Source organism: Ahaetulla prasina, chromosome 11, assembly GCF_028640845.1.
Source record: "Ahaetulla prasina isolate Xishuangbanna chromosome 11, ASM2864084v1, whole genome shotgun sequence".
Taxonomy (NCBI): domain Eukaryota; kingdom Metazoa; phylum Chordata; class Lepidosauria; order Squamata; family Colubridae; genus Ahaetulla; species Ahaetulla prasina.
The window spans coordinates 12486708-12514572 of record NC_080549.1 but is presented as its reverse complement, the minus strand read 5'-3'; the positions used below and the strand labels follow the sequence as shown (position 1 = coordinate 12514572).

The window sequence follows — 27865 nt, the reverse complement described above, 5'->3', positions numbered from 1 at the left end:
TTAGATAGCTCATTGGGGATAAACACCTTTTGATCTCTACCCAGAACTTCCTTGATGGGGCTCAGCCTTTGAGGTAGGCCAGGTGAAGAGACAGACACGGGGGATCCAGGAATGCTACTTTATTGTTAAAGGGTAGATTAAGAGAATCTCGAAGCCAGTCCAAATCTTTTCAGAGGACCATGAAGGCTCTTCTTGAACCTCTTTCAACTTTCCCTAAGGCCAAGCAACTGTTTTTCCTCTCCCACTTCCTTTTAACCTCCAGATCTAAATTCTTCTACAAGTAGGCAGATATGAGCCATGCCAGGTAAAACATCTTTGTTAGCTTTTTTTTGAGAGCTGCATTTACGTCTAACTAACGTGTAGTTGGCATGTATGGGATCTAGCACAAAGTGTTGTGGTCTATATCGGGCAAGTCCAGATAATTGTGGTTTATTTAGCGATCTGTTGGATCAGATCAAATCAAATGACTCTTCCGATCATAGGAATAGACCCATGTTTTCTTGGCACTACAATCCCAGAGGTGAGACCTGGCAAAAACGCACCTGGATTTCATTTTATTTATATTTAGTTGCAATTAAGCCTAGTTCTATATATGGACTAATAGTGATTGAAAGAGTGTAGAGAAGAGCAACAAAGATGATTTAGAAGGCCAGAGGCAGAAACATATAAAGAATAGTTGCAGAAATTGGATATGTCTAGTGTAATGAAGGGACGCGATGGGTCAGTGGTTAAGATGCTGAGCTTGTCAATCGAAAGGTCGGCAGTTCAGCTGTTTGAATCCCTAGTGCTGCGTAATGAGGTGAGCTTCTGTTCCTTCTCCCAGCTTCTGCCAACCTATCAGTTCGAAAGCATGTTAAAAAAATGCAAATAGAAAAATAGGGACCACTTTTGGTGGGAAGGTAACATCGTTCCGTGTGCCTTTGGTGTTGAGTCATGCCGGCCGCATGACCATGGAGATGTCTTCGGACCGCACTGGCTCTTCGGCTTTGAAACGGAGATGAGCACCGACCCCTAGAGTCGGGAACGACTAGCACATATGTGCGAGGGGAACCTTTACCTTTAGTGTAATGAACAGAAGGACTAAGGAAGACATGATAGCAGTGTTCCAATATCTAATCGAATAGGTTGCCACAAAGAAGAGTTGGGTGTCCACCTGTTTTCCAAATCATCTAAAGGTAGGACAAGAAGCAAAGAACCAACCTAGAAATAAGTCAGTCAGTCAGACAGTCAGAATAATTAATCAGTGGAACGACTTGCCTCCAGATGTTGTGTGTTCTGGAGATTTTCAGGAAGAGATTGGACAGTCATTTGTCTAAAAATGGGTATAGGGTCTCCTTGAGCAAGGGGTTGGACTAGAAGACCTCCAAGGTCCCTTCCAACCTGGTCATTTTGTAATTCTGAACCAGATCTAGTAGAGGCACTCAAGTGTGATAGTCACTATAGAAATTTGATAAATAAAATAAGACACCATAATGGAAGACCTATCAATGAAGATAATGTACAGTTTGATCAACCAACACACTCAACTGATGCCTGTTTTATCCTATGTTTGGTTTTTGACTCAGCCTGTTGTGTTAATTTAACTACTGGGGCTTTTCCAGAAATCAAAAAAATAAATCACAATTTCATGCAGTCTATGAAATTAGCATTAAGCTTTGCTTCTCTTCCCTGGTGTGGTGGCAGACTTAGGACTCAAGGGTATGGGAAGAAAATAATTTGAGGACTGGATTTTATTAATCCCTTAGTTACGGTGAGTAAAAAATGTCCCCCCCCCTTTTTTTTTCTTTGGGGGAAGAACTAAAGAGACTTTCTTCAAAGTTCCTTCTAGTTGAAGGGTTGCTTGTGTTCTGACCTAGGCTTCCTGATACAGTAAAAGCACACAATGAGTCCCTCAACCCTCTTTTTATTTCAATGGCTGTGTATTCTGTTTATTCGCAGCCCGTGCTGAATCACCAAGTTTGTAAAGAGTCCAACAGAAGTCTGCCACAGTCCTTTGCAATAAGGCTGATAAGCACCCACCTTTATCTCCCTTGACACGCTGCCAAAGACCTAAATGGCAATTAGCTTTGCAAGGCCACACGGAGCACAGAGTCAAACGGAGCTTCAGAATACAAATGGACCAGCATGAACAACGTTGCTTCCTGCAAAGGCCTTCGTGCCTTTGCTCTTCCTTTATGTTTTATGGGAGGGGCCAAATCTCCAAGCCCAACTCCCGAGACATCCCATTTTTTCAACTGTTCTTGCCTTCTGGCAACTCTGCACATGGGCGCACTGAGAACAGGCTCCCCCTGTTCCTCTGCCTCGCTGGTGTCTGACTCTGGAGGCTCCGGAGTCCACACATAACTCCCAGATGGCCCTGGCCCCCTCTCTGCCTCCGATGCAGAGCCCTCATCCGAGCCTTCCGCAGACTCCGGGACTGGCCCACGTTTCTCCCCAGCTTCACTGTCGAACTCTGCTGCCAGCTCCGCAGGCCGCCGGCGGACCACAACAGCTTGGATGTCGAAGGGGCATCCCACAGTTTTTAGCTTCTGTGGAATTCCTGTGGCTTGTGACATGAGTCCTGTGGCCCATGGACCTTTTCTTCTTAATGAACACCCCTGTTCTTTCCAGAAGGCTGGAACTAGTTAATAAGTAAATAAAAAAAAAAAGAGAGAGAGTGAGACAGAGAGATTAATCCATCTAAAAATGTCCCTGCTGGATGTCTGTTTCGGAGGGCTTCTGTTGATATATTTGTATTTTGTGTTGCTAAGACAACAGCTAAGAGCACTTTGAGAAATTACATATTAGTAAACTGCATGGGGCTCAGAGGCTTTTTCCGTTGATGGAGCGACGGATAAATGCCTGCCTGTAGAAATCAAACTGCACAGTATGTTTAGTTGTATGTGTGTGTGTGTGTGTGTGAGAGAGAGAGAGAGAGAGAGAGAAATTTACTTGGTTGAGTTTCTGTTTTAAGCAGTCAAGAGGCATTCTTGCTGTTATTAGTTTATCCTGAAGAACTTGATTACAAAGGGGCAGACCAATGGTGGTATTCAGCTGGTTCCTACCAGTTCGGGCAAACCGGTAGCAGAGATCGCAGGTGGGCCCATCCCTGCCCACCCCCTGGCATAAAAACATCCTATTTAGCCATGTTTTTGAGGCTGGATGCATGCATGGAAGACGTGCATGCGTTTTTAAAAAAAATTTGAATTTATATCCCGTCCGAAGACTCAGGGCGGCTTACATTGTGTTAAGCAATAGTCTTCATCCATTTGTATATTATATACAAAGTCAACTTTTATTGCCCCCAACAATCTGGGTCCTCATTTTACCTACCTTATAAAGGATGGAAGGCTGAGTCAACCTTGGGCCTGGTGGGACTTGAACCTGCAGTAATTGCAAGCAGCTGCTGTTAATAACAGACAGACTTAATCTGCTGAGCCACCAGAGGCCCTTTTTGTGCCTCATGGATGTTTTTTCATGGATTCCTGAAATGATTTGGAGCTTGGACTGGATGATTCCAAGGCCTTTTCCAACTCTCCAACTTTCTGTTTTGTGATTGCAGGATGTCTTACTATTTTTCCCCCCCAGAATAAAACCACTCCCCTTGTTTTTCTTTCGAACGCGCAGAGTCCTTTAAAATTAAACGGGCAAGGCTTTGGTTTGTCAAGAGGAATAAATTCCCAGCCACAGATCAATCCTCTGGTGGCTCAACAGACTAATGCAGTCTGTTATTAGCTGCAGCTGCTTGCAATTACTGCAGGTTCAAGTCCCACCAGGCCCAAGGTTGACTCAGCCTTCCATCCTTTATAAGGTAGGTAAAATGAGGACCCAGATTGTTGGGGGCAATAAGTTGACTTTGTATATAATATACAAATGGATGAAGACTATTGCTTGACATAGTGTAAGCCGCCTTGAGTCTTCGGAGAAGGGCGGGATATAAATGCAAATAAAAAAAAAAAAATTCGGCAGCGCCTCGGTGGTGGAGGAAACAACAGGTGATGTGCAGGGACTTAAAAAGGATCCAATCCTTAGCTCTTGTTAAGCTGGTTTGGGACTGAGGTGAACCCCTTGGCTCTTGAATGGCATGTCAGTATAAAATGGGGTGTGCCAAGGCTAAAGCTAAATTTGAATTCAAACCCAATCGAACGGAAGTCAGTTGGTCAACATCCATCAATTAGCAACAACAACTGTGGGCTAAAATAGCCTTCAGACCTCAGTTTGTGACTATTTGATACAAAAGTTCTTTACTGATTTTATTGTTGGAAAGGTGTGTGTGTGTGTGTGTGTGTGTGTGTGTGTGTGTGTGTGTGTATGGAGTGGCGCGGTGGCCTAGAGGTGGAACTCTCGCCTCACAATCAGGAGGCTGTGAGTTCGATCCTAGGTAGAGGCAGATATTTCTCTCTCTGGGCACACTGAGACTATATCTGCTGAACAAAACTCCGCATTGGGGACAGGAAGGGCATCCGGCCATTGAAATGCTCTGCTAGTGCCACTCAGTTGCTCAGACTCTACCCCACCAGGGATGATGGGGTCGTTAAATGGAGATGATGGTTGGAAGGGGGGGATTTTTTGGGAGAAAGGGGAACTTCAAAGTAGATGTGATAAATTCAACACCCCCCCACCGTTTGGGATTAGCAAAGGAGGCAGTCTCCACACATAAGACAAATGTCTCTTGTTAAGTGGCCCCACTTTTATTCTTGCTTATAAATCTGTGCTGTTGTAGAAAGCTCTCTGCATATTGTTACCGTCCTGGATCTCTTTGGCAGTTGTTTGATAACCCTTTTGTTCTGCCTTCCTTTTCAAAGATTGCCGCCGTCTTTCGCTGTTTAATGTTTTCCCCAGAAGTCTTTGCAAACACAGAGAGATCAGACAGCATCCTTCCAAAGTGTAGAAATAGTTGCATTAGCGCTGGCAAAAGCTACTTTATAATCACTCTTTCTCACAACATCCCCCCCACCCACCCACCTTGCCTTAAATGCCCGATCTCGAAAGGTATACTGCTCCGTTTCCTCCCTAGCAGGAAGAATTCCCATCTGCTCATCCTTTTAACTTCGGCCATTCTTGCTGAGAACTTCCCTATCGCTTCTACCCTGAGTCAGATAGAAAGGGTTACGTGCGTGTGCCCGCCTGTGTTAAATGTATGTGCAGGCAGCATACAGAGCTGGCACGCAGAGTGCCTTCGCACAGATGGGGGAGCAGAACAGCCTGGGCATTAGCAGCTGGCCCGAGGAGATGGGGGAGCAGAGCGATTTCGCCAGAGCCAGCATAAGATCATCCGAATGGCTCCCAGTAGAGGACAAATGCGCTGAAGCCCTTCTGACAATGTTTTCCTGCCTCAGTGGCACACACCAAAGCCACCTGCTTTGCAGATCCCGTCGGATGGAACTGTGGGGGGTGAGAGAATGTGCCAGGGGAAGATTCAAGACTTGAATGAGAGAATTTAAGCCAGGCCAGAGATGACAATATGCCGGATTCTAAACCAATGTGCCCTGCCAATTTGTCACTTCGTTTCTGCCTTCCACATTAATTTTTTTTTTTTGGGTGGCAGCGCCAGTAGTTGGAAACAGCCTCCAAAGCTGTCCCTGGTCGGTTTTTCCGGAAAACCTGAATAATTTTGGACAGCCTTTGCTTGAATCTCTGCTCGATGCCATCTTGCTTTCTGTTTCTTGTTTCATTCTTTGTTCTGGTGGGGTTTTTGTGTGTGTTTGTAGATGACCACAAGGATAAAATTTGGAAGAACTGCAGGGGGATTGATTAGCAAAACACGAATTGCATGAAAGGTTTTGAAAGAAATTCAAGACTGCTGTGCCTTGACTTTCTTCGGCATCAGAAAGAAAGAAAGAAAGAAAGAAAGAAAGAAAGAAAGAAAGAAAGAAAGAAAGAAAGAAAGGGCAAACGCCATCGAGCTTTCAAGTTTCTGCTACCGAGGCCCTGTTTTTTTAAAAAAGTTATAAAATAAATGTTATTTGTTAAACATATTTATAGGTAAGATAAAGGTAAAGGTTCCTCTCGCACATATGTGCTAGTCGTTCCCAACTCTAGGGGGCGGTGCTCATCTCTGTTTCAAAGCCAAAGAGCCCAGCACTGTCCGAAGATGTCTCCGTGGTCATGTGGCCGGCATGACTCAACACCAAAGGTGCACGGAATGCTGTTACCTTCCCACCAAAGGTGGTCCCTATTTTTCTACTTGCATTTTTTACCTGCTTTCGAACTGCTAGGTTGGCAGAAGCTGGGACAAATAATGGGAGCTCACCCTGTTACGCGGCACTAGGGATTCGAACCGCTGAACTGCCGACCTTTTCATCGACAAGCTCAGTGTCTTAGCTACTGAGCCACCGTGTCCCTCTTTGGGCTGCGTAGGTTCAGGGAAAGAATTATACTTCCAGATTTGCAAGATTCTGTCAATGTAACTTTTACAACAAAGTAGAATTAGCTCATCTAATTGTGATTCCTATCTGGTTTACCCCACAAGGCTGACAGCTGCTCAGAAAACTTTTGAGTTTGCTGTGTACTTTGTGCTTCTTTGATTAAAGATTTACGACGGCAACAAATACCTTGAATTTGTATCAGAAGCTGGCAGCTCTGGAGAATGATATCTTTTCCTTTGAGTTGCGGGAGAAAATAACAGGAGTTCCAGTTTGAAGGATTCAATAGGAAAAAAATAGAGGCATAATATTTCCTACCAGATACCTCTGAAGCAGGATGTGGAGGTGACAATGTTTTGTCCATGAGCACACAGCAGCTGCACAATTAATTGTCAGTGGTCGATTTTCCTTCATGAAATTGATCACTTTTTTTTTTACTCCATCTAAAGGTGCATTTTTCACATCTGATACATGATAGAAAAACATTACAGAGGGTGGTAAGCACAGCACAAAACATTGTGGGCTGTCCCCTGATACCACGAGATGAGATTGCTAGGGCTCGCGGCCTCAGAAGAGTGAGGAAAATCCTCAGGGACAACTCACACCCTGGTCAAAACTTCTTTACCCTCTGTTGTGACTCCAGCCCCTGAACCTGGCCCCATGCCCGGAAGTGACTTGGAGCCGGGCCTGCTGCCAGAAAGTGACTTGGACAGTGAGGGAGAAGGGCCATCAGGACTTAACTCGAGAGCACCGGCTTCCCTGGCTCAGCTCCAGGAGCCAGAAGCAGGCTAGATGGAAGAGATAACGAGGCCTCCTTCCCCTGACTCTTTCCCCCCTCAGGCGATGCCTCCAGACCCGGCTGATGGCAATCAGGCCTGGCTGGACCCTAGGTTTCGTAGGCAGGAGAAGCGGGAACAACAGAAGCAGGGCTGGGGCAGGCCTAGGAAGTGCTGAGTCATGGAGCCACACCCCACAGGATATAAAAGGCAGCCAGAGCTACTGTGTCTCTTTGTAACAGGCAAATCCACTGATTGACTAGAGCTGAAGGTTGTGACTCACCAGCGTTGTGGAAGATAATGAGGGCTCTTGGCAGATGCTGGCTCTTTTGTCGCCAGAGCTGATAGTGCCGGCTAATTAAGCCATCATTTGGACGGAGGCAGAGGAGGACAGAACACCCTCCTACCATCAGGAAGGAGATATAGAAGCATAGCCAGCCGCACAAACAGGCTGAAGAACAGTTTTTATCCATGGGCGGTCAGACTGCTAAATGAGAAATAACATCATAATTACATAGTATGATGGACTTGCATGGCCGGTGCAACGTGTAACATGTTCACATCACTGCAATAGGACTGGGTGTTTGTTAATATGTTTTATTGGGTTAGGGATTTTCTGTCTTCACTGTGAGTTGTATCGTGTTGTGGGGATGCAATGAGGGAGCTCAACCAATCTCATTATACATATGTTGTGCACTGGCAATAAAGATTTGAATTTGAATTTGAACCAGTTCTGTGGAGGGAGGTTTTTCCGCAGACTGGGTGCATATGTGGTTTTGTGCGCTGCCTGGATCCCATGTGTGCACAGATGGGGCTTCGCTTGCTTGTGCAGCTCTGTTCTTTGCGGGCCATGGACCAGCCCTGGGGTTGGGGACCCCTGCCTTAAATAATGGGGGTAGTGAGAGAAAGCTGCTCTGGAATTAAACTATAGTGTTGGGATGAAATGCCACATTGGAAGGGACCTTGGTGGTCTTCTAGTCCAACCCTCTGCTTAGGCAGGAAACCTACACCCCTTCAGACAAATAATTATCCAACATCTTCTTAAAAACTTCCAGTGTTGGAGAATTCACAACTTCTGGAGGTAAGTTGTTCCACTTATTAATTGTTCTCACTGTCAGGAAATGTCTCCTTAGTTCTAAGTTGCTTCTCTCCTTGATTAGTTTCCACCCATTGCTTCTTGTTCTACCCTCTGGTGCTTTGGAGACTAGCTTGGCTCCCTCTTTTTTGTGACAGCCCCTGAAATATTGGAACACTGCTATCATGTCTCCCCTAGTCCTTCTTTTCATCAAACTAGACATACCCAGTTCCTGCAGTCGTTTTTCATATGTTTTAGCCTCCAGTCTCCTAACCATCTTAGTTGCTCTTCTCTGCATTCTTTCTAGAGTCTCCACATCATTTTTTCCATCGTGGTGACCAAAACTGAATGCAGTATTCCATGTGTGGCCTTACCAAAGCATTATAAAGTGATATTAATACTTCACGTGAGCTTGATTCTATCCCTCTGTTTATGCAGCATGAGATGAAGGTCTATCAATTGTGATAGACTCCCTTAAGATACTTTTCAAGACTCCTATTTCCTACATTTAGCCACCTTGAAGGGCTGAGAAATAGGCACACAAGAGAATAGTGCCTTCATTTTGATGGGAAGACGATCACCTGTGTTAAACAGACCCACCTTTGATGGGAACAAAATAATCCTAGTTGTGACATCTCTCTTTCGGGGAATGTGCCGTTGAAGTTGAGCTTGTGACGGATGTCACCCTGGGCTGAGCTGAGATTCTGGCAAGCGCTGCCGAGTCCTGGCTAGCAAATCTGATACGGCGCATGTAAATTGGTACGTCTGTAATGACCTTTATTTTGCTTGCCGAACGTCAGTCAGTGTGGTTCCTGTGTGCGTTGGCGTTAATCCGTTCACCGGCCACCCGGTATGAACAAACATAGGCCTAGACTTCTGTAAACTTTTGAGAAGGAGTTGGCTGGAACCCTCTCTTGGGTTGGCTAATCTTACATGGGGGCCGTCAATTCTATGAGTCAACATACTTAACCCTTTGTTTTTTTTGCAGTACTTGTATCTCCCATCTTTTCCATGCTTTTACTAGCAAAGCGATTCCAGCTTGAGCAACACTGAATGTTTGCAAAAAAAACTAGAGGAGGGTTGGGTGTCCTCCGCAACCCTCGTTTTCTCGTTGCTTTGTGCTCTTTCGACAGACTTGGGCCCAACATTGGATGTCCTTGTTTCCCCCCCCCTCTCTCTCATTCTTGGGATAGCACAGCTGTAGCCATGACAGCATCTTCGAAAAATGGGCTCCACTGCCAAAAATCCAGTTTCATAAACTGGAGGCTGCAGCATTTTAGAAAAGAAAGAAAAGGAAGAGCGTTTTCCTGCTGAGACTCTTTGAGTGCTTTGATTGCCAAACTATCCTGCAAGAACAAGAAGGAGGGCATGTCAAAGGTGGAGGGTTTTTCTGCACGAAGTCTCCAGTTTGACTATTCAGCGGGGATTACAATGCCAGAACAATAACCGAGCCACGTTGGCGAGGCCAACTCCCCCTCGGTTGCTTGTATCCTGTCTTGATTATTTTTACAAATAACTCAAGGCGGGGAACATATCCAACATATCTCCCTCCTCCTCCTATTTTCCCCACAACAACAACAATCCCAGAAGGTGTGTTGGGCTGTGTGAGAGAGAGGGACTCACTCATCTGGGATTTCATGACTAAGGTGGGACCTGAACTCATCTTTCTGCTTTCTAGCTGGTGCCTTAACCACTAGACCAGACTGCTTTTAGACCAAACCAGTTCTTCTGTACTTCTCCCTGGGAGGTGCTTGTTTCTCTTCATTGTACTGTGCTTGTATTTTTTTAAAAAATTGTACTTAATTGTCTCCTTCTCCTTCTCCTTCTCCTTCTCCTTCTCCTTCTTCTTCTCCTTCTTCTTCTCCTTCTTCTTCTTCTTCTTCTCCTTCTCCTTCTTCTTCTTCTTCTTCTTCTTCTTCTTCTTCTTCTTCTTCTTCTTTTCCTTCCTCCTCCTCCTCCTCCTCCTCCTCCTCCTCCTCCTCCTCCTCCCCCTCCTCCTCCTCCTCCTCCTCCTCCTCCTCCTCCTTCTCCTCCTCTTCTTCTTCTTCCATATCCCACATTGGACGTTGGCGATCATGTTGGCAATCCTATTTTTGTCAACAGCCGCATGAAAAAGTGCTGCTGAGTTTTATCCAAACCAGTCCCTTAGATTTTGAAGCCATGATGTTCTTCTTCTGCCTGGACCTCATTTGCCTTCAGTCTTTCCCTGGAGGATTAAGTGAAGAATGCCGTATTTTTCTGGGTGTTGCATTACATGTTCAAAATATTCTAACTTTCGCTTGCATTTGTACTGTAAGTGCATTTTTTCAAAACGGGTTACGGTTGGCCAGGACTGTTTTAAACATTACTGATAGCTTGGAACCAAAGTGTAGCCTTGAATCTTCACAATCTTGTATGTCCTACTTGTGATTATTTTGGGAGGAACTGCAGCCCTTTTTTCATTGATTGCCTCATTGAAGCTGCATGGATGGAGTGTGCATGTGTAGGATTTGTAATTGTCCCAGGAAGGGAAAGTTCCTGAAAAGTTGTCCTGTGTGTTCAGGCTTCCAGCAGATGTAGACATTTGGGCTTCAAGAGTAAGGAGACCCTGTGGTACATTTGTGCCTGTTCAAATAGGATGCAATATGAGTAACCATGCAAAATCCGATGGGGGTGTAGGCTGGTGGTGGTTCTGCTTTGAATTTTGCTAGTAGTCCTTGTTAATAGCTACCTTCCTCTTCTCTCGAGACCTTGTCCTTAAGATATCACAGGTAGGCTGGGAAGAGCCGAGATGGCGCAGTGGTTAGGGTGCAGCACTGCAGGCTACTTCAGCTAACTGCTAGCTGCAGTGCGGCAGTTCAAATCTCACCGGCTCAAAGTTGACTCAGCCTTCCATCCTTCCGAGGTGGGTAAAATGAGGACCCAGATTGTTGGGGACAATAGGCTGTCTCTGTAAACCACTTAGAGAGGGCTGTAAAAGCACCATGAAGCGGTATATAAGTCTAAGTGCTATTGCTAGTGCTAAATTTGTGAGCAGTGCCCTACTCTGTGCACAGAACGAATGACAGATAGATAGATGGGGTGTCTCTTTAGAGCTACAGATTATTTCTGGGCAGATTGACAGCATGACAGAGTTGGAAGGGACCTTGGAGGTCCTCTAGTCCAATCATCTGTCAAACTCAAGGCCCGGGGATGGCCGGATCTTGCTCACCGGGTACTTAGATCTGGCCCGTGGAAACAGCAAAAGATTGGCCTGTGGTGGTTCTGCTAGTGAAAACAGAGCTCGGGAGGGCCACACACAGCCTTATACCATTTCAGACCTATGCTATTTCTCTCTGGTTCCTCCTGCTTTTTCTAGTCTCAGCCTGTCTTCCAGGTTTTGACCATTTCCTCTCGAGGGTCTTTTAGACTATAATGTTTATATGGATTCCTCTCCAGATCTCTTTATCTCTTAGCTTCTCCTTGCTCTTCTGCTTTGATTCTTTTTCCCCCCCACTCTCCCTCTGCTCCCTTATCTGCTTCTTCTTTGTTCCTGTCCACTCCAGCTTGGCCATATCTTACCCTTTTATAAACTGATCTGTTTCTGCCTTTTTCATACGGTTGATACATCCCCCCCGAGAAATCTGAATGTTTGGGAACATTCTGAGACGTCATAGCGGCTCGTTCAGCAGGCGAGATGCAGCTGATAGAAAGGTTGCATCTTGTTTTTAGTTTATTATATTTCAAGAAAAAAGGAGTTGGGATATTTTTTTTTTCCTTCCAGGACCTGATCTGTGGGATTTAATAGGACTGGGGTGTTTTGAGGTGAAGGAGAGAGTGAAAAAAAAAAAAGGTCTTATTGCCAGTATAGATTCCAAGGCGAAACAGCTGTCACATCTTCTTAGTCGACACATACTGTTCCTTGCTGGATATTTCTTCATGTCCAACTCGATTTTGATCTAGCCAAGCAATACAGAATGCTTTGCTCTGTGTCCTCTTGGGAAACACTTTCAGAGCCTAATACACTGTAACTCTAAAGTTGCCTTTCCATTCCGGACAATGGAATTTTGTAAAGCATGTAAAAAAACAAACCGCCCAACGTCAGCGCGAAGAATCAGGGCCCTACCTTAAATTGCAGTTCGTAAGATTTATTGCTCGAGCCTGTGCACAAGAATCTGGCCAGCTAAAGTTCAGTAGTAAATTGGCGCCAGATTAGAGTCAAGGGAATCCAAAGAGGGATGGAATTTGGGCTGTTTGTGGCAATGTAATGACTCTAGGCTGATGACACACCTAATGTCGTGTCCCACTCCTCTGCTGACGGCCGGGTCAGGGAAATCCGAATCAGGCTTGCCTCTGCAGCTCTGCCCAAAGTCCTAGCAAAGTCCTCAGAGCAGGCAGGAGACCAGTAAGTGACTTCAGCAAGATAAGTTCGACTTTGCCTGACTCAGAGACTGCCAGAAAGTAGATCCTTTATATAGACCATGGGGTGTGGCTCCATGACTCAGCACTCATTAAGGCCTGCCCCTCCCTTCCTTCTGTTGCCTCCGCCTATCCAGCCTTCTGATGCGAGGGTCACATCAATCAGCAGCTGTTGGGAATAAACCCTCCTCAGGCTCACATGCTGTGGAGGAGGGGGAGGGGTCTAGCTGCTCCATTTGCCTGGGCATGGAGTCAGGGCTGGGGCCGGGAGATGCTCCTTCTTCTGCAGTTTGTGTGGGCATGGAGCCAGGGCTGGGACCGGGAGGCATACATTCCTCCGTGTTCGGGAGCAGATAAGCAGACCCCGGCTGCGGTGAGAGCGGACAAGACACAACACCTAACTCCACCCCCATCTCCACCTGCTTTTCTCCTATACCCATTTAAATAATGATGGTGCCCCCTGATCTTTACAGAATTATGTTCGCTGTATTACATGTGTAGAAAGAAATGATTTCTAGAGCCTGGAATTGAGTTCACACTTCATTCCTGTAGTCTTTGTGTAAATTTAAAAGGATGCCGTTTGTTTTTGTAATTTTGACTGCTGTCCCCAAAGCAAGGTAGGATGCAAGGAGAGATGTGATCAGGGGTGGGCTTCAAAAATTTTAGCAAGGCGTTCTCTGCCCGGTTGCTGGGTGGACATGGCCATGGTGGGCGTGGCCTAGTCAGCCTCCTGCACCATGGCAGGAAGGGGGGGTGTTTTGCCCTCCCTGGGTTCCGGAGGCTTTCCTCGAGTCTCCGGGAGGGTAAAAATGGCCTCAGGCTCCGGAGGCCCTCTGAAGGCCGGAAATGGGCCTGTTTCTGGCCTTCCCGAACTTCCAATAGGCCCATTTTTCACCCTACCCGAGCCTCCGCGCATGTCCTGCACTTACCTGCATCCAAAATGGGCCACGTGGAGACTCCTGGGAGGGGTGGGGTGGGTGGAGCCAGCCAGGAGTGGGATTTGGGGGTTCTACGAACTGCACAGAATCTTAGTTAGAGGTTCTCCCGCACCTCTGTGAACCCCCAGAAGCCCACTCCTGGATGTGATCGTTGCTAAGAAACAATGAGCACATGACGCAGGTGCGTCCGTGTGTAGATAAAGGCGGAAGCAAACTGGAATAGGAAATCTTCCATCAGATTTTTATTGGGTGGGAGGGGGGGGAGCTTTCCATTAAAATGACCTTCTCCACTTTGGTGAAGTGTAACGTATTTCAGTAGGTGTAAGTTATAGAAGCTGTTCTGAACCGACTTCTGTTTATGAAAATTAGCTTTGGCAGATACGAAGCACAATCTGTTGTGATCAAGTATTTCCTTTCTTTTGAGATATCTCATTAACTTTTCTGACTATATGGAGCCTCAATTTATTCATAACCACTTGTGCCCATCAAATGCTTAGCAATGCTTTCTGAGTTAAGGTGGGCCTTCCATTGTTCTCCTTTCTCAAGGGCTGCTCAAATCTTCATCTGTTTGCCTCTTTAAAAGTTCTCCTCACCCAGCCTTAAAGGTAATAAGTATTTTCCTGCAAGAGTTAAGGCAGAAAAGGAAAGGGCTTGGAAGCTTGATTCAGATATGTCTAAATACAGGCCTGGCATCTTGTTACAAGGAGTCTTTGACTTATGGCCACAATTGAGCCCAAAATTTCCATTGCAAGGCAGTTGTTAAGTGAGTTTTGCCCCATTTTATGATCTTTTTGCCACAGTTAGTAAGTGAATCACTGCTGTGGTTAAGTCAATCATGTAGCCATTAAGTGAATCTGATTTCTGCTCCAATTCTGGAAGTTTTTAGGTAAGCGTATCCCTTCCAACATTCCATTCCATTCCTCTATTCTACTCTACTCTACTCTACTCTACTCTACTCTACTCTACTCTACTCTACTCTACTCTACTCTACTCTACTCTACTCTACTCTACTCTACTCTGCTATTACTTTACTTTGCTATTATTCTACTGCTATTACTCTACTTTGCTATTATTCTACTCTACTCTACTCTCTATTCTACTCTGCTATTACTCTACCCTGCTATTACTCCACTTTACTTTACTCTACTCTGCTATTACTCTACTTTGCTATTACTCTACTCTACTCTACTCTACTCTACTCTACTCTACTCTACTCTACTCTACTCAATTCAACTTTTTTTTAATTTGAATTTATATCCCGCCCTTCTCTGAAGACTCAGGGCGGCTTACATTGTGTTAAGCAATAGTCTTCATCCATTTGTATATTATATACAAAGTCAACTTTTATAGCCCCCAACAATCTGGGTCGTCATTTTACTTACCTTATAAAGGATGGAAGGCTGAGTCAACCTTGGGCCTGGTGGGACTTGAACTTGCAGTAATTGCAAGCTGCTGTGTTAATAACAGACTGCTTAGTCTGTTGAGCCACCAGAGGCCCTTGGTGTCAACTTCCCATTGACTTTGCTTATTGTAGGGGTGTCAGACTCGCAGCCTGCGGGCCAGATGAGTAACATGCTCCCCCCTCCCATTTAGCGAAGGGGGGAAAAGTCCCGTGACACCACTGACATCATGTGCCACCACTGTGATGGTGTGAGTTTGACACCCCTGGGTTATTGGAACCCAGCTGGGAAAGTTATAAATGATGATCGCAACATTCCCAAGACCGTTTAACTGTCATAAATACATGCCAATTACCAAGTGCAATAATTAAAAATAACGGGGGGAATGGCCAAATGAAAGACCGTTGGTGGCTCCACCCACTTTTGGCTTGGATTCCACCTACTCCTGACCTTGGCCCCAGCTACCAATTCACTTTCTAGAAGAATGTGGCCATTGACCAAAGGAACAAACGCCTGTTCCAAATGGACAAAATTTTCCATCAGAATTGTAGTTTTTCTTCATCCCAGCATGAAGGCCAGGAGTTGGGGAAGAGTGGTTGCTTTCTTCGTATAATGTATTTATTTTCCATGATTTATCTCCTGCTTTTAATTGCAGGAGCTAAATACAATCATCAGTGAGACAGATTAGCCTGAGAAATGCAAACTGTAAACTTTGGCACAATTCCCCAAAAACGGTGTAGGAGTTTGGACGCTCCATTTAACTTAGATTAATGGTTCCATTCATTGCCCGCTTTGGAGATAGCTGCCAGATATGCTTTCCTTTGGTCAGGGTTGTAATGAATCCCACCCAACTTAAGCATAAGGAACTTGGAGGACCTCCTAGTTCGTGCTCTCCCTCTTTCCCCCCTCCATCTTCTAAAATTGCAAGAAGAACACACCAACAAACAACATGTAGCAGAAGAAGAGGCAGAGCCTGGAGGTGGAGTTAAGCAAGGAATCAGCCTAGAATCATTACGTTCTCACTAACAGTCTGTTCTGTCCCCCTCCCCACCTCACAGAGAAGACGCAGAGAAGCGTGTCCCACAGTCCTTTATATTTACAACAGACCTGACTTTCTGTAGTGGATGACGGACTTGGCAGCGACAGTGCAAAGGCCTGCCAAGTTCCGAGTTCCTTATCTCTTACAGAGACAGAAGCCCACATGTCCAAAATCCATTGCCAAGAGCTCACAGAAAAATCCTTTGCACAGTCCAGGCCTTTTAACTCCCAAACGACTGATCTGCAGTTCACACTTGGTAGCTTTTTGTCCGTCACAAGGGCCAGATGGCAACTCCACCCACTTTTATCCCCTGTGGGGTGTGGCTCAGTGACTCAGCAATCTCTGGGCCTGCCACACCTCTTCCTTTGCTGCACACGCTTATCTTTTCATCACTGCCTCGGGTCAATCCAGGATTGATCTTCAGCAGCTGGAACCTGGGGTGTTGCCAGGGAGGAGGAGGGTCCGGGAGAGGGAGGCCTTGTCAGTTCCTACTCCTGGCCTGCAGCTGGAACCTGGGACAGTGCCAGAGAGGAGGGTCCTGGAGAAAGAGGCCTTGTCGGCTCCTCCCCATCACTCTCAGAGTCATCCTCCTCCATGAGGACAGGCTTGGGGCCCAGAGTCACAACACAGTCCTAAGTCAAACTCTTCTTGAATTCCATTGATTCTTAGCTAGTGCCAATTTAGTGCTCGCTGTTGGTTGGCTAAATTTTTGCATATAGGCATGAGCAATAAATCAGCTTAACTGGAACTCAATGCGTGCTTCCTATTCTTTGTTCCTCACACAACTTGCTTCTTTGTGGTCTGACACATCATTTCTGTGATGCAGTGGCTAGAATGCAGCATCGCAGGCTAATTCTACCCACAGTCTGAAGTTCAATTCTGATGGGGCTCAAGGCTGACTCAGCCTTCCGTCCTTCCAAAGTTGGTAAAATGAGGACCCAGATTGTTGGGGGCAATTATGCTGACCTTGTAAACCACTCAGAAAGTTCTGTAAAGCACTCTGAGTCAGCGTGTAAGTCTAAAGAGCTATGGCTATTTCTCAACTCTAATGATCTCCAGATCATTTGGTAGGACTCGGCTCCAGAATACCCAACCAGACTGACTCACACTCTGCCCTAAAGCTTGCAATGTGATTTTGGTCCACTGGTCTAGCCATTCTTGTTAAATTGTCCTAAAAGAAGAGCAGGGCAGAAATGCGAGTTGTAGAGAAGTAAGGAAATCAGCCAGCTGGTGGAATTTACTATCTACACAGTGTGGCTGACTATAATTATTTATTTGGAACACTTTTATGTCTGCCTTGAGCCAAAAAGTCTCACCAATGTATGCATTTTGCCAAAGGTCAGGCTTACAGACTTACCTATGAGAAAAAATAAAGAAGGGGAGGAGAGAGGGAAAAAAAAAAACAAGCGTAGACACTTTTCTCTGTATTACAGCTCTTAAAAACGATCAGCTAGGAGAAAAAGAACAAATTGTATGATGTGGTTACAACTTGTTGCCCATTGAAGAGGGAAACGGGTGGTGGAATATTGTAACTGCACCACAGCTTTACATATTGATTTCTATAGGCGCCATTTTGTCAAGTGCCTCTGTGCAGTGTACTATATAAACTATAAGGTAAAGGTAAAGGTTCCCCTAGCATATATGTGCTAGTCATTCCCCACTCTAGGGGGCGGTGCTCATCTCCGTTTCAAAACCAAAGAGCCAGCGCTGTCCAAAGACGTCTCCGTGGTCATGTGGCCGGCATGACTAAACGCCAAAGGTGCACGGAACGCTGTTGCCTTCCCACCAAAACTGGTCCCTATTTTTCTCCTTGCATTTTTTACTTGCTTTCGAAGGGCTAGGACAAGTAACAGGCCGAAGCTGGAACAAGTAACGGGAGCTCACCCCCGTTATGTGGCACTAGGGATTCGAACTGCTGAACTGCCACCTTTTGATCGACAGTCTCAGTGTCTTAGCCACTGAGCCACCACGTCCCTATCCTAAACTATAAAAATGATTAAAATGGGGAGGAGGGGGGGAAATGGGGGGGGGGAAGGGGAAGCTTATAAATTGATTGATTGCCATTGTACAGGAATAATGGTAGAATTAAACGAGTTGGAATGGTGTAAAGTCGGGACTTCTCGGTAACCACTCCCGAAGGGAAAGGGTAAGGAAAGAGGAGTAAAGAAGGAAGAAAGTAGGTAGGCAAATAGGTAGGTAGGAAAGAAGGGAGGGAGAAGAAAGGATAGGAGGAGAAGAAGGAGGAGAAGATAGAGGGTTAGAAAAGATGGTAGTGAGAAATGGGAAAGAGGCGGGGAAGTAGGAAAGCGAGGAGAAGGATGGTGGGGAAAGTCGAAGAAGGATGAGAAGGGTAGAAAGGATTAAGGGAGGGAGTGGTGGTCGAGCAGCCCTGATTGAGCATAATTTGAGTATAGGATCGATTGTTGGATAAGTGATTGTATTGTACACTGGTCAAATTGTGGGAATTATTATGGAAAATAAAAAAAATTGCCCTGGAAAAATGATTAAAATGTTGCAGAGTAAATATATTTGGCACTTAGGAAAACAGCTGCTTTGGAATTTAATAGAGCCAGGAAATGAGGCCCTTAACACACTCAAGGACCCAGGCCCAGGCATATATGAAAGGACAACATGGTTGGAGATAGTCATTCTGATATCCAAAGAGAAACTATTTCTGAAGGTAGAGGCAAATTGCAGAGAAAGCGCATCTCCTGGTTCCTGCCAGCCAACATTTCTTGGCTGCAGCATCCAGTCTGGATCACCGTGATTTATTTATTTATTTGTCAAGCATATATAAGATTACAGATATAGGTATAAACATGATTATGAATATGGATATGAATAAATGGGGACATTGGGACAGGGACGGTAGGCATGTTGGTGTGCTTATGCAGGCCCCTTACAGACCTCTTAAGAATGAGGCGAGGTGGACAGTAGACAGCCTAAGGTTAAAGTTTTGGGGGTTTGGGGAAGAAACCACAGAGTCAGGTAGTTCATTCCAGGCATTGACCACTCTGTTGCTGAAGTCGCATTTTCTGCAATCGAGTTTGGAGTGGTTTACCTTGAGTTTGTATCTATTATTTGCTCATGTATTGTTGTGGTTGAAGCTGAAGTAATCATTGGCAGGTAGGACATTGTGGCAGATAATTTTATGTATTACACTTAGGTCAGACCGAAGTCGGCATAGGTCTAAGTTGTCTAAGCCCAAAATTTCAAGCCTGGTGGCATAAGGTATTTTATTGCGGGTAGACGACTCTTCTCGTGAAATATCATGATGGACTTTTCATGTTTCATATTTCATCTTTTGAAATATTTGAAATATTTCATATTTCATCATGAGATATTTTTCGTGAAAGCTTTGAAAGTCTGAAAGCTTGGTAGATTAAACCTCTGGTCCTGGTGACCAACCCAGATTGGATCCTGCGACATTATCCTGGGACACATATATTTGCCTTCATTTCTTGGCTGATGGGCTGCTCAGCGTGCCTGGTCTACCAGCCTGAATTGGATGGATACAAACGAATGGGAGAAGATGGTCTCAGAAGTAATCCTTAGGGATTACCTTAATCTCATTACCAATGACACGGTCCGGACCCTCTTGCTGTTATAGGCAGCAAATGACTTGGTGTTCTCCATGGCTTTCATTGGGTTGTGATGCCCTGAAATGACTACATTGGTGATGACCCATGGCTAAGCTCTGATTAAGCTCCCTTTATGATTTTTTTTTTGGTCCCAACCGGCTTAGCTATTCCAAATTGCCAACGAACGATGTGTGTAACCATCTCTGTTTTCTTCCGTTCCTTTCAGACCGAAAACTACTCGTTTGATTCCAACTATGTGAACAGCCGAGCTCATTTAATAAAAAGGTAGGTGGGGCATTGGGTGCAATTTTTGGGGGCATCAAAGCCAAATTGTTTAATGATTCATTCCCACCGGCTTCTTATTTTCAAGGCAAAATCTGATCACTTGGTTTTGGGATGGGGTGGTGATGGTGGTGGAGGAGAAGGCTTCCTCAAAGTAAATAAGTAAAAATATACCATCTTAGTAAACCCTCACCGCTTTTGGCTTTTAAAGCCTTTTAATGGCAAACTCAACCCAACCCGATCCCAAACTCACTCTTGAGCGATGCTTCCTTCATACATACCATGCTTTTCTGAAAATAAGACCGGGTCTTATATTAATTTTTGCTCCAAAAGATGCATTAGGGCTTATTTTCTGGCTAGGTCTTATTTTGGGGAAAATACGGTACTAAATGCATCCATCTGGCTGACAATCTTAACTGGAGCTTATTTTGGGGGTAGGGCTTATATTACGAGCATCCTGAAAAATCATGCTAGGACTTATTTTCTGGTTGGGTCTTATTTTTGGGGAAATACGGTAGTAAATGCATCCATCTGGCTGACAATCTGAATTGTGGCTTATTTTTTGGAGGGGTAGGGCTTATATTACGAGCATCCTGAAAAATCATACTAGGTTGGGTCTTATTTTCGGGAAAACAGGGTGGGAGTGGTGTAGAGTCAGGCAAAATTCTGTTATCCTGACAACTTAAAAATTCATAAAGTTTATTTCTCTGCACGAAACATAAAAGGAGGGTGGTGGAGCTGGAGAATGCTTTTCTCTGCTTTGGAGGAAGAGAAATGGGAAACAAGGAACTCTTAATGGATTGATCTTGCACCTATTTCTTTTTTAAAAGAACTGTTTGAATGGCCAGAAAAAATAACATTTGCACTGTGACGTGTCTCCATCTACTATTCCTCTTTAACTCAACAATTTCCTCCTCTTTCAAAGAATTTGTTTATTGCCCAGTTACTTTCAAGCATCAACGAGAAAATGAATGTGTGGTCCCTTGGGGATGTGTCGATGATAATAATTACTAACATCTCACTAGTCATTATCTCGAGCATTGGAACGAGAACTCATTCGAATTCTTTCCTTCTTGTATCCACCCAATACCTCCACTTTCAAGATCCTTAAATAAAAGTTCTGAAATAGGATGTATTTGCCAGGGACTTGGTATCTGCTTCTTCAGCAACCAACCTCACCATGACTTAAAAAGGGCTGAACCAGGGGTGAAATCTACTTACCTTCCTTACCGGTTCGGAAGTTCATGCGCCACGCAAGCACGCTTACTTTGCTGGCATGCAGACGCACGTCACATGCAAGCCTAGACCTTCTGCGCATGCACAGAAGGTAAAAAACACATTGCTTTCTGGTTAAAACCAGGAAGTAATGACACCCGGCCAGGTGGGCGGAGCTTCGCTCCAACATCGCTACCAGATCGCTGAACCATCGGCCATGATCGCTACCGGATCGTGCGATCCGGTCTGAACCGGGAGCATTTCACCCCTTGGCTGAATATCTTTTGACCCTACAGGAATGAATAAACTTTTACTCTTATCTGCCTCAGAATCGTGGCTGTGAAGGATACGGTTTAGAGTCCACATCAGGATGGCCACGGAACTCTGAACGTCCTTAATCTAAAATTGGTGGCGGTGTAAAGGGGCTTTGGGGGTGTGTGTCTTTGCTTCACCAGACCAATACTAAGTTGTTACGTCCGAAAGAGATAATCACCTTCTTCTATCTCTTTGATGAGATGAGCAAAGAATCTTTTGCGGAACCAAGCAAATTAATGGTCCATGTGTACAAAGAGCATGAAGGTTGTAAGAAGCTTGCTCTCTGCTTGAAGTTTTCTTCCTCCTTGACTTTTTAATGCCTTCTAAGCTTGGATTTCTTTTAAACACATCACATTTTATTTAATTCTAATCTGGCTTTCCGGGCTGAATCATAATCATTCCATCAACCGATACATTTTTTTGAAGACACTTTGAGGTGACATCCTGCTGTTTGCTTCAATTCCAGGCCGGAGGTAGGAAATGGATTTCTTTCTGAGACCCCGAGGCATTTCCTGGATCGCTTTCATCATTTCTTTCATTTCTTTTATTTCATCCCATCTTTCTTTGACCAAAATTCAGTTTGTCAAACCTGGATTTTGCGTTTTCATGCTCCCCTTAAAATGTGCTTGCAGTAACAACCCAGGGAGGTCGGTGACTTTGAAAGAGTGAGAGGGAAGGGATGGCCAAAATTGTCCGATGTCAACGTAAATCTTCCTAGTTTTTATCTCTGAAACAGCAGAAGACTCCTCGCTGTTTTTCGGTTACAACATACTTTGGAATTTTTCTCAATTTAATCTCAGTTGTCACAGGAAATCTTCCATTTAATTCACACAGTAGGGTGGCTGCTCTAACCCATATGCCCGCACACGAAAAGGGAATAAGCATGGGTTTGCCGTGATTTTAAATTTGCATGGTTGAATTACGCACTGTTTATATTCTTGTCCCATCTGGCAAAATGTGTTAAGATTATAAACTCCCGTAGATTCTGAGTTAGGGAGGGTGGATGAGATTTGTCAGAATTTGAGCAATCAGGCAATATTTTAGTGCCTCTTGTTCTTATAGTTGTTGTTGGGGTTCGGAGTATCTTTATTTTTAGGAAGTAGAAACCTGGCTGCAGTTGAGGTGAAACAGAGATTAAAATAATTAGGAACGTTGGTTGTAGTATTCCAAGCATGGCAACTTGGATCTTCCTGATCACTGATTCCTTTCAACAACATCTTCTATTCTGACAAGCGGCACCCTCTCTTCTGTGCCCCATCTTAGTAATTGCAGGTAGTTTTTGATTTATGGCCGGTCGCTTAGCAACCATTTGAAGTTATGGTGGACCCTGAAACTGAGACTTACGACCCAAATTCAAGGTTGTAATGTCTACCCTTCCCCCAGCAGTCAGGTAAAATCAGGCATGGGGTGACCCATTTTATGACTTCCGTGACTTACAACCGAAAGTGTGGGCTCAATCACCGTCATAAATTGAGGACTACCTGTATTTAGAGGCGAAACTTGCTCGTCTATCAGAAGGATTGTGTTCTGTCTTCGTCCCCACTTCGGAGCAACGAGCTGGCCTTCAGCCAGTGGATTCATGGCTCTTATCAGTCCTGGCAGAGAAATCGCAGCTGCCTGCCAAAGTTCAAACAAATAACTCACAGAGTAAGACTTTCAGCTCTCTTTGAAACAGTTCAGCTAATTTTTGCTTCCCGTGGAATGAGAGCAGTCCCAAAGCTCCTTATATTTCCTTTGATGACACCGCCTCTCTAATCTTCTGAAGCACGGGTTAATCCAAGCTTGATTATTATTATTGTCAGCTGGGTCTGAAGGCGTAGCCGGGGGAAGGGAGGAATCAGGGGATGACGGCCTCATTACGTCCTCCGACTGGTCTGGTTCTGGCTCCTGGAGCCGGGCCAAAGGCATCGGTGCTCCCAAGTTAAGCCTTACCGGCCCTTCCCCCTCACTCTCGGAGTCACTTTTGGGCATGGGGCCAGGTTCGGGGGCTGGAGTCACAATGAGAACTAAGTGACACAGGTCAAGCTGGCTTCAAGTTCAAGTTGCATTTTCAAATTGTTCCATGGAAGGGCACAATAGGCGGAAGCAACGGGGAAGATTTGTGGGGTTGCCCTCTAAGCTTGGTTGTTTTCTTGCAGATATTTCACACTTTCTTTGATGTTACCCAGGTGGATAATAAAACATCGGCAAGATAACAACCAAGCTGAGCAAGCACCAAGGACAGTTCAACTCTGAGCTACAGATATTCTCTTCTGTTGGTAACAGTTAATGTAACTGTTGAACCTCTGAATGATATTTCAATGCAAGAATTAGAGCTACAGTATAGAACAGTGATGGCTAACCTTTTTGCCACTGTGTGTCAAAAGTGGGGGGAGTGCAGGGGGGTCGTGCATGCATATACCCACACCCATAATTCAATGCGCCCCCACCCCCCGCACATGCGTGTGTGACCCCCCGCACTCCCCCTGCTTTTGGTACGCGATGGCCCGGTGGGCCCGGTACGTCCATTTTTCGGTCTTCCTGGGCTCCAGAGGCTTTCTAGGACCATGGGGAGGGCGAAAATGGCTTTCCCCTGCCCCCTGGAGGCCCTCCAGAGGTCGGAAACAGCCCGTTTCCTGACTTCCGGTGGCCCGGAAGGCCCCAAAATCAGCTGGACGCTGCGCATATGTGTGCTGGAGCTGAGCTAGGGCAATGCTCGTGTGCCCACAGATATGGCTACGCATGCCACCTGTGGCACGCATGCCATAGATTCGCCATCACGGGTATAGAACCTTGAAGGGATGCCAGTGGCTCAGTGGCTAAGATTCTGAGCTTGTGGATCGAAAGGTCGGCAGTTCAGCGGTTCGAATCCCTAGTGTTGCCGTGTAACGGTGTGAGCTCCCGTTACTTGTCCCAGCTTCTGCCAACCTAGCAGTTCGAAAGCAGATAAAAATGCAAATAGAAAAATAGGGACCACCTTTGGTGGGAAGAGAACAGCGTTCCGTGCGCCTTTGGCATTGAGTAATGCCGGTCACATGAACACGGAGACGTCTTTGGATAGCACTGGCTCTTCGGCTTTGAAACGGAGATGTGCACTGCCCCCTAGAGTCAGGAAGTACTAGTACATATGTGCGAGGGGAACTTTTACCTTTACCTTATAGAATTTTGAAAACTGCATCAAGAATATCCAGACCTCATTTATTAACAAGTTCATTAAAGTGGAGTCTCATTAGGTTTTTTTGACTCTTTATTTCCCAGAATATTTTTGCAATCTGGAGTGAGCTGTCATTTCTGAGATCAAGTATTCATGAACTGCTCTTCTACCAGTTGAAAGTTAATTACTAACATTTCTCCTGATATTTTCCAAGCCTCTTTTCAAGCCTTTCACATTTTGATACGTGGGATTTATTTTTTTGCTTTAAAATAGGAGATCAAGAGCAAACATTATTGATAAAGCCAGTGGGCCATCCGTGCATGTCTTTGTGTTGGATTGTGAATGTGTGTTTGGTGCTGGGCTCTAATGCTGATTTTTTAAACAAGCACTGCTGCTAAAAACACACATTCAGAAAAAGAACAAAACCATTAACTTGATTAAAGGTTCCCCTTGCACATATGTGCTAGTCATTTCTGACTCTAGGGGGCAGTGCTCATCTCCGTTTCAAAGCCAAAGAGCCAGCGCTGTCTTAAGACATCTCCGTGGTCATGTGGCCGGCATGACTCAACGCCAAAAGAGCACAGAACGCTGTTCCCTTCCCACCAAAGGTGGTCCCTATTTTCCTACTTGAATTTTTACCTGCTTTTGAACTGCTAGGTTGATAGAAGCTGGGACAAGTAATGGGAGCTCACCCCGTTACGCGGCACTAGGGATTCGAACTGCTGAACTGCTGGCCTTTCTGATCGACAAGCTCAGCGTCTTAGCCATGGAGCCACCGTGCCTCTGAACTTGATTAATTGGCGACAATTTTGAACTCTTATCAAAATCGTTTTTCGTAATCAATTCATTCGAACTGATGAATTGGTTCAAATGCGGCAATCTTAATTAGCATTGCAGTAACTACTTTTCATTCTCTTCCCCAGCTCTCTCCTATTAGGTTGCGTCGGTCATCTGGGAGGAATTATTGTTAATGGGTTGGTGGAATTCATTCTGCTCTTTCGGAAGATCTGATTATCCTCCTGCTTAAAAAAAAAATCCCATGCGTTTAGAGTATGACGGTTGTAAGCAGGAGATGAGAAGTAGCGTCCATTCCGAAGGAAGTGTTTGCTAAATAGGATAGTTCATCATATTTAACCACGGTGGTAATTGCTAGTAGGGGAAAATCGCCTCCTGTGTTGCCTTGTTTCTTGTATTCCAATAAAGATTTCTTCCAGGGAGCGAAACTACTCATGGTTTTCTCCTCCGGAGCCATTATGATGGGAAACGGACAGTGAAAATGATGTAGACTCAGAGCTGAGGGTGGTAGGGAAGTCTTTAAGCGAAGAAAAATCTGAGTATACTTTGAGAAAAATGAGCTTGGAGTGCAAAGAATTGATTTCCCTCCTTGTGGGAGTCTTCAGCTGCTAGAAGACACACGTGAACTGAACAAACAAGGCTTTATTACAGTCATTGACTGAAAAAAAAAGTGTATTGCCCGGATCTGCAAAAGTTGAAGTAACGTAGGTTCCCTGTTGGAACTCTCTCCCCCTCCCCCCCGAGGGTAGTTAAGTTTAAGAATAAGGAAAGAAAAAAAAATCAAAAGTTCAAGAACAAAGCATCCAGAAATGGAAAAGATATCAGGGAACTGGAAGTCAGGCTAAAGCCAGGAAGCAAACAGCTGTACGTCTTGTTCTAGCACTGTCCAACAAACCATCTGAATTTTGATATATTGCTTCATTGGGTAGGTCATACGTGTTTCCTTGAGAACAGTTATTTCAACACTGAATGCCTCTTAACTCGGACTTCCCAGTGATACTGATAAGAATTCAGGAATGCCTATTGCCACAACTGTGTCACGGCCCAAGAGAAGATCACAGAGCCTGCATGGGGCTTGCAGAGAAGAGTCACTAACATCTGAGAATGCTAGGAGCAGTTAGAATAGTAGAATAGAATAGAATTTTTTATTGGCCAAGTGTGATTGGACACACAAGGAATTTGTCTTGGTGCATACGCTCTCAGTGTACATAAAAGAAAAGATACCTTCATCAAGGTACAACACTTACAACACTTAATGAAACTCATAGGCTACAATTAAGCAATCAGGAAACAGTCACTTGTTTACTGATGATTACAGTAAAAACCTGGTGGTCTATCACAACTCTTTTCCATGAGGATCACACCAATATTCCGTGGGGTTGTCCACAGGGGTGAAATCCAGCAGGTTCTGACAGGTTCTGGAGAACTGGTAGCGGAAATTTTGAGTAATTTGGAGAACTGGCAAATACCACCTCTGGCTGGCCCCAGAGTGGGGTGGGAATGTAGATTTTGCAGTATCCTTCCCCTGCCACGCCCACCAAGCCATGCCCACCAAGCCACACCACACCCTCCCAGCCAGTAGTAAAAAAAATTGGATTTCGCCACTGGCTGTCCAGACCTGGGCTCTAGACTATACACCTACTATCTTTTCTTTGAAATGACCTTGGGGAGAAAGCTGGAATCCTCAGGTTTTTTAAAGAGACTTTCTAATTTTTTTTGGTCTGGTTCATAAGCCACAGCATTATCTTCTTCACAATCTTTTTGTACTTCTTTCCATCTCCAAAGACAGTTTGAAGGTAGGCTGGTATAAGAAAGGTTTCTCTTGCCCAATGGTGTCCGACTTTAGGGTTCGGTGCTTATCTCCATTTCCTAGCCAAGGGAATCAAGTGTTGTCTAATGACACTTCCGTGGTCAGGGGGCTGGCATGACTATTACGCCAAAGTGCAAGGAATGCTGTTACCTTCCCACCAAAGTGGTACCTATTAATCTACTTGCATTTGCATGCTTTCAAACTGCTATGTTGACAGGAGCTGGGGCAGGGATGGAAGCTCACCCCGTCACACGGTATTTGGGTCTCGAACTGCCAACCTTCTGAACAACAAGGCCAGCATTTTGACTGCTAGGTCAACAAACCTCCTCTTTAGGCTGATAAAAGGGGGCAGATATAAGAGTGTCTCGATCTCTTCCATGGAATAATTAAACAGTGAGATGTAGGGTTTATTATTTCATGCAAGAGCAACATCAATAGAAGTTGTGGTTTTTCCAGGGGTGAAATCTACTTACCTTCCTTACTGGTTTGGAAGTGCACACACGCACACATCACATGCACGTGCACGCCCTCTGCACATGCGCAAAACCTTTCTGCGCATGTGCAAAGGGTACAAAACACATTAAAACCAGGAAATAATGACAGCTGGGCAGGTGGGCAGAGCCTCGCGCCGCAATTGCTACCGGTTCTCCGAACCACCAGCCAAGATCGCTATTGGATTGGGCAATCCGGTCCGAACCGGGAGCATTTCAGTCCTGGGTTTATCCTTGGCAGGCTGCTAAAGGATGTTCGTTGATACAGTTGAGAGAGAGCATCAAATTAAAGGC

The 27865-nt window shown here is 45.1% G+C and overlaps 1 protein-coding gene across 2 annotated transcripts in view; it reads left to right on the top strand.

Annotated features, from left to right (window-relative positions):
• The window catches only part of PCDH19 (protocadherin 19), a 175906-nt gene that overhangs the window by 75688 nt on the left and 72353 nt on the right, over nucleotides 1-27865 (top strand). For both annotated transcript variants that reach the window (XM_058196844.1, XM_058196843.1), the window contains exon 3: nucleotides 19757-19815. In XM_058196844.1, coding sequence (XP_058052827.1) covers nucleotides 19757-19815 — 59 coding nt within the window. The remainder of the gene's footprint in view (nucleotides 1-19756; nucleotides 19816-27865) is intronic.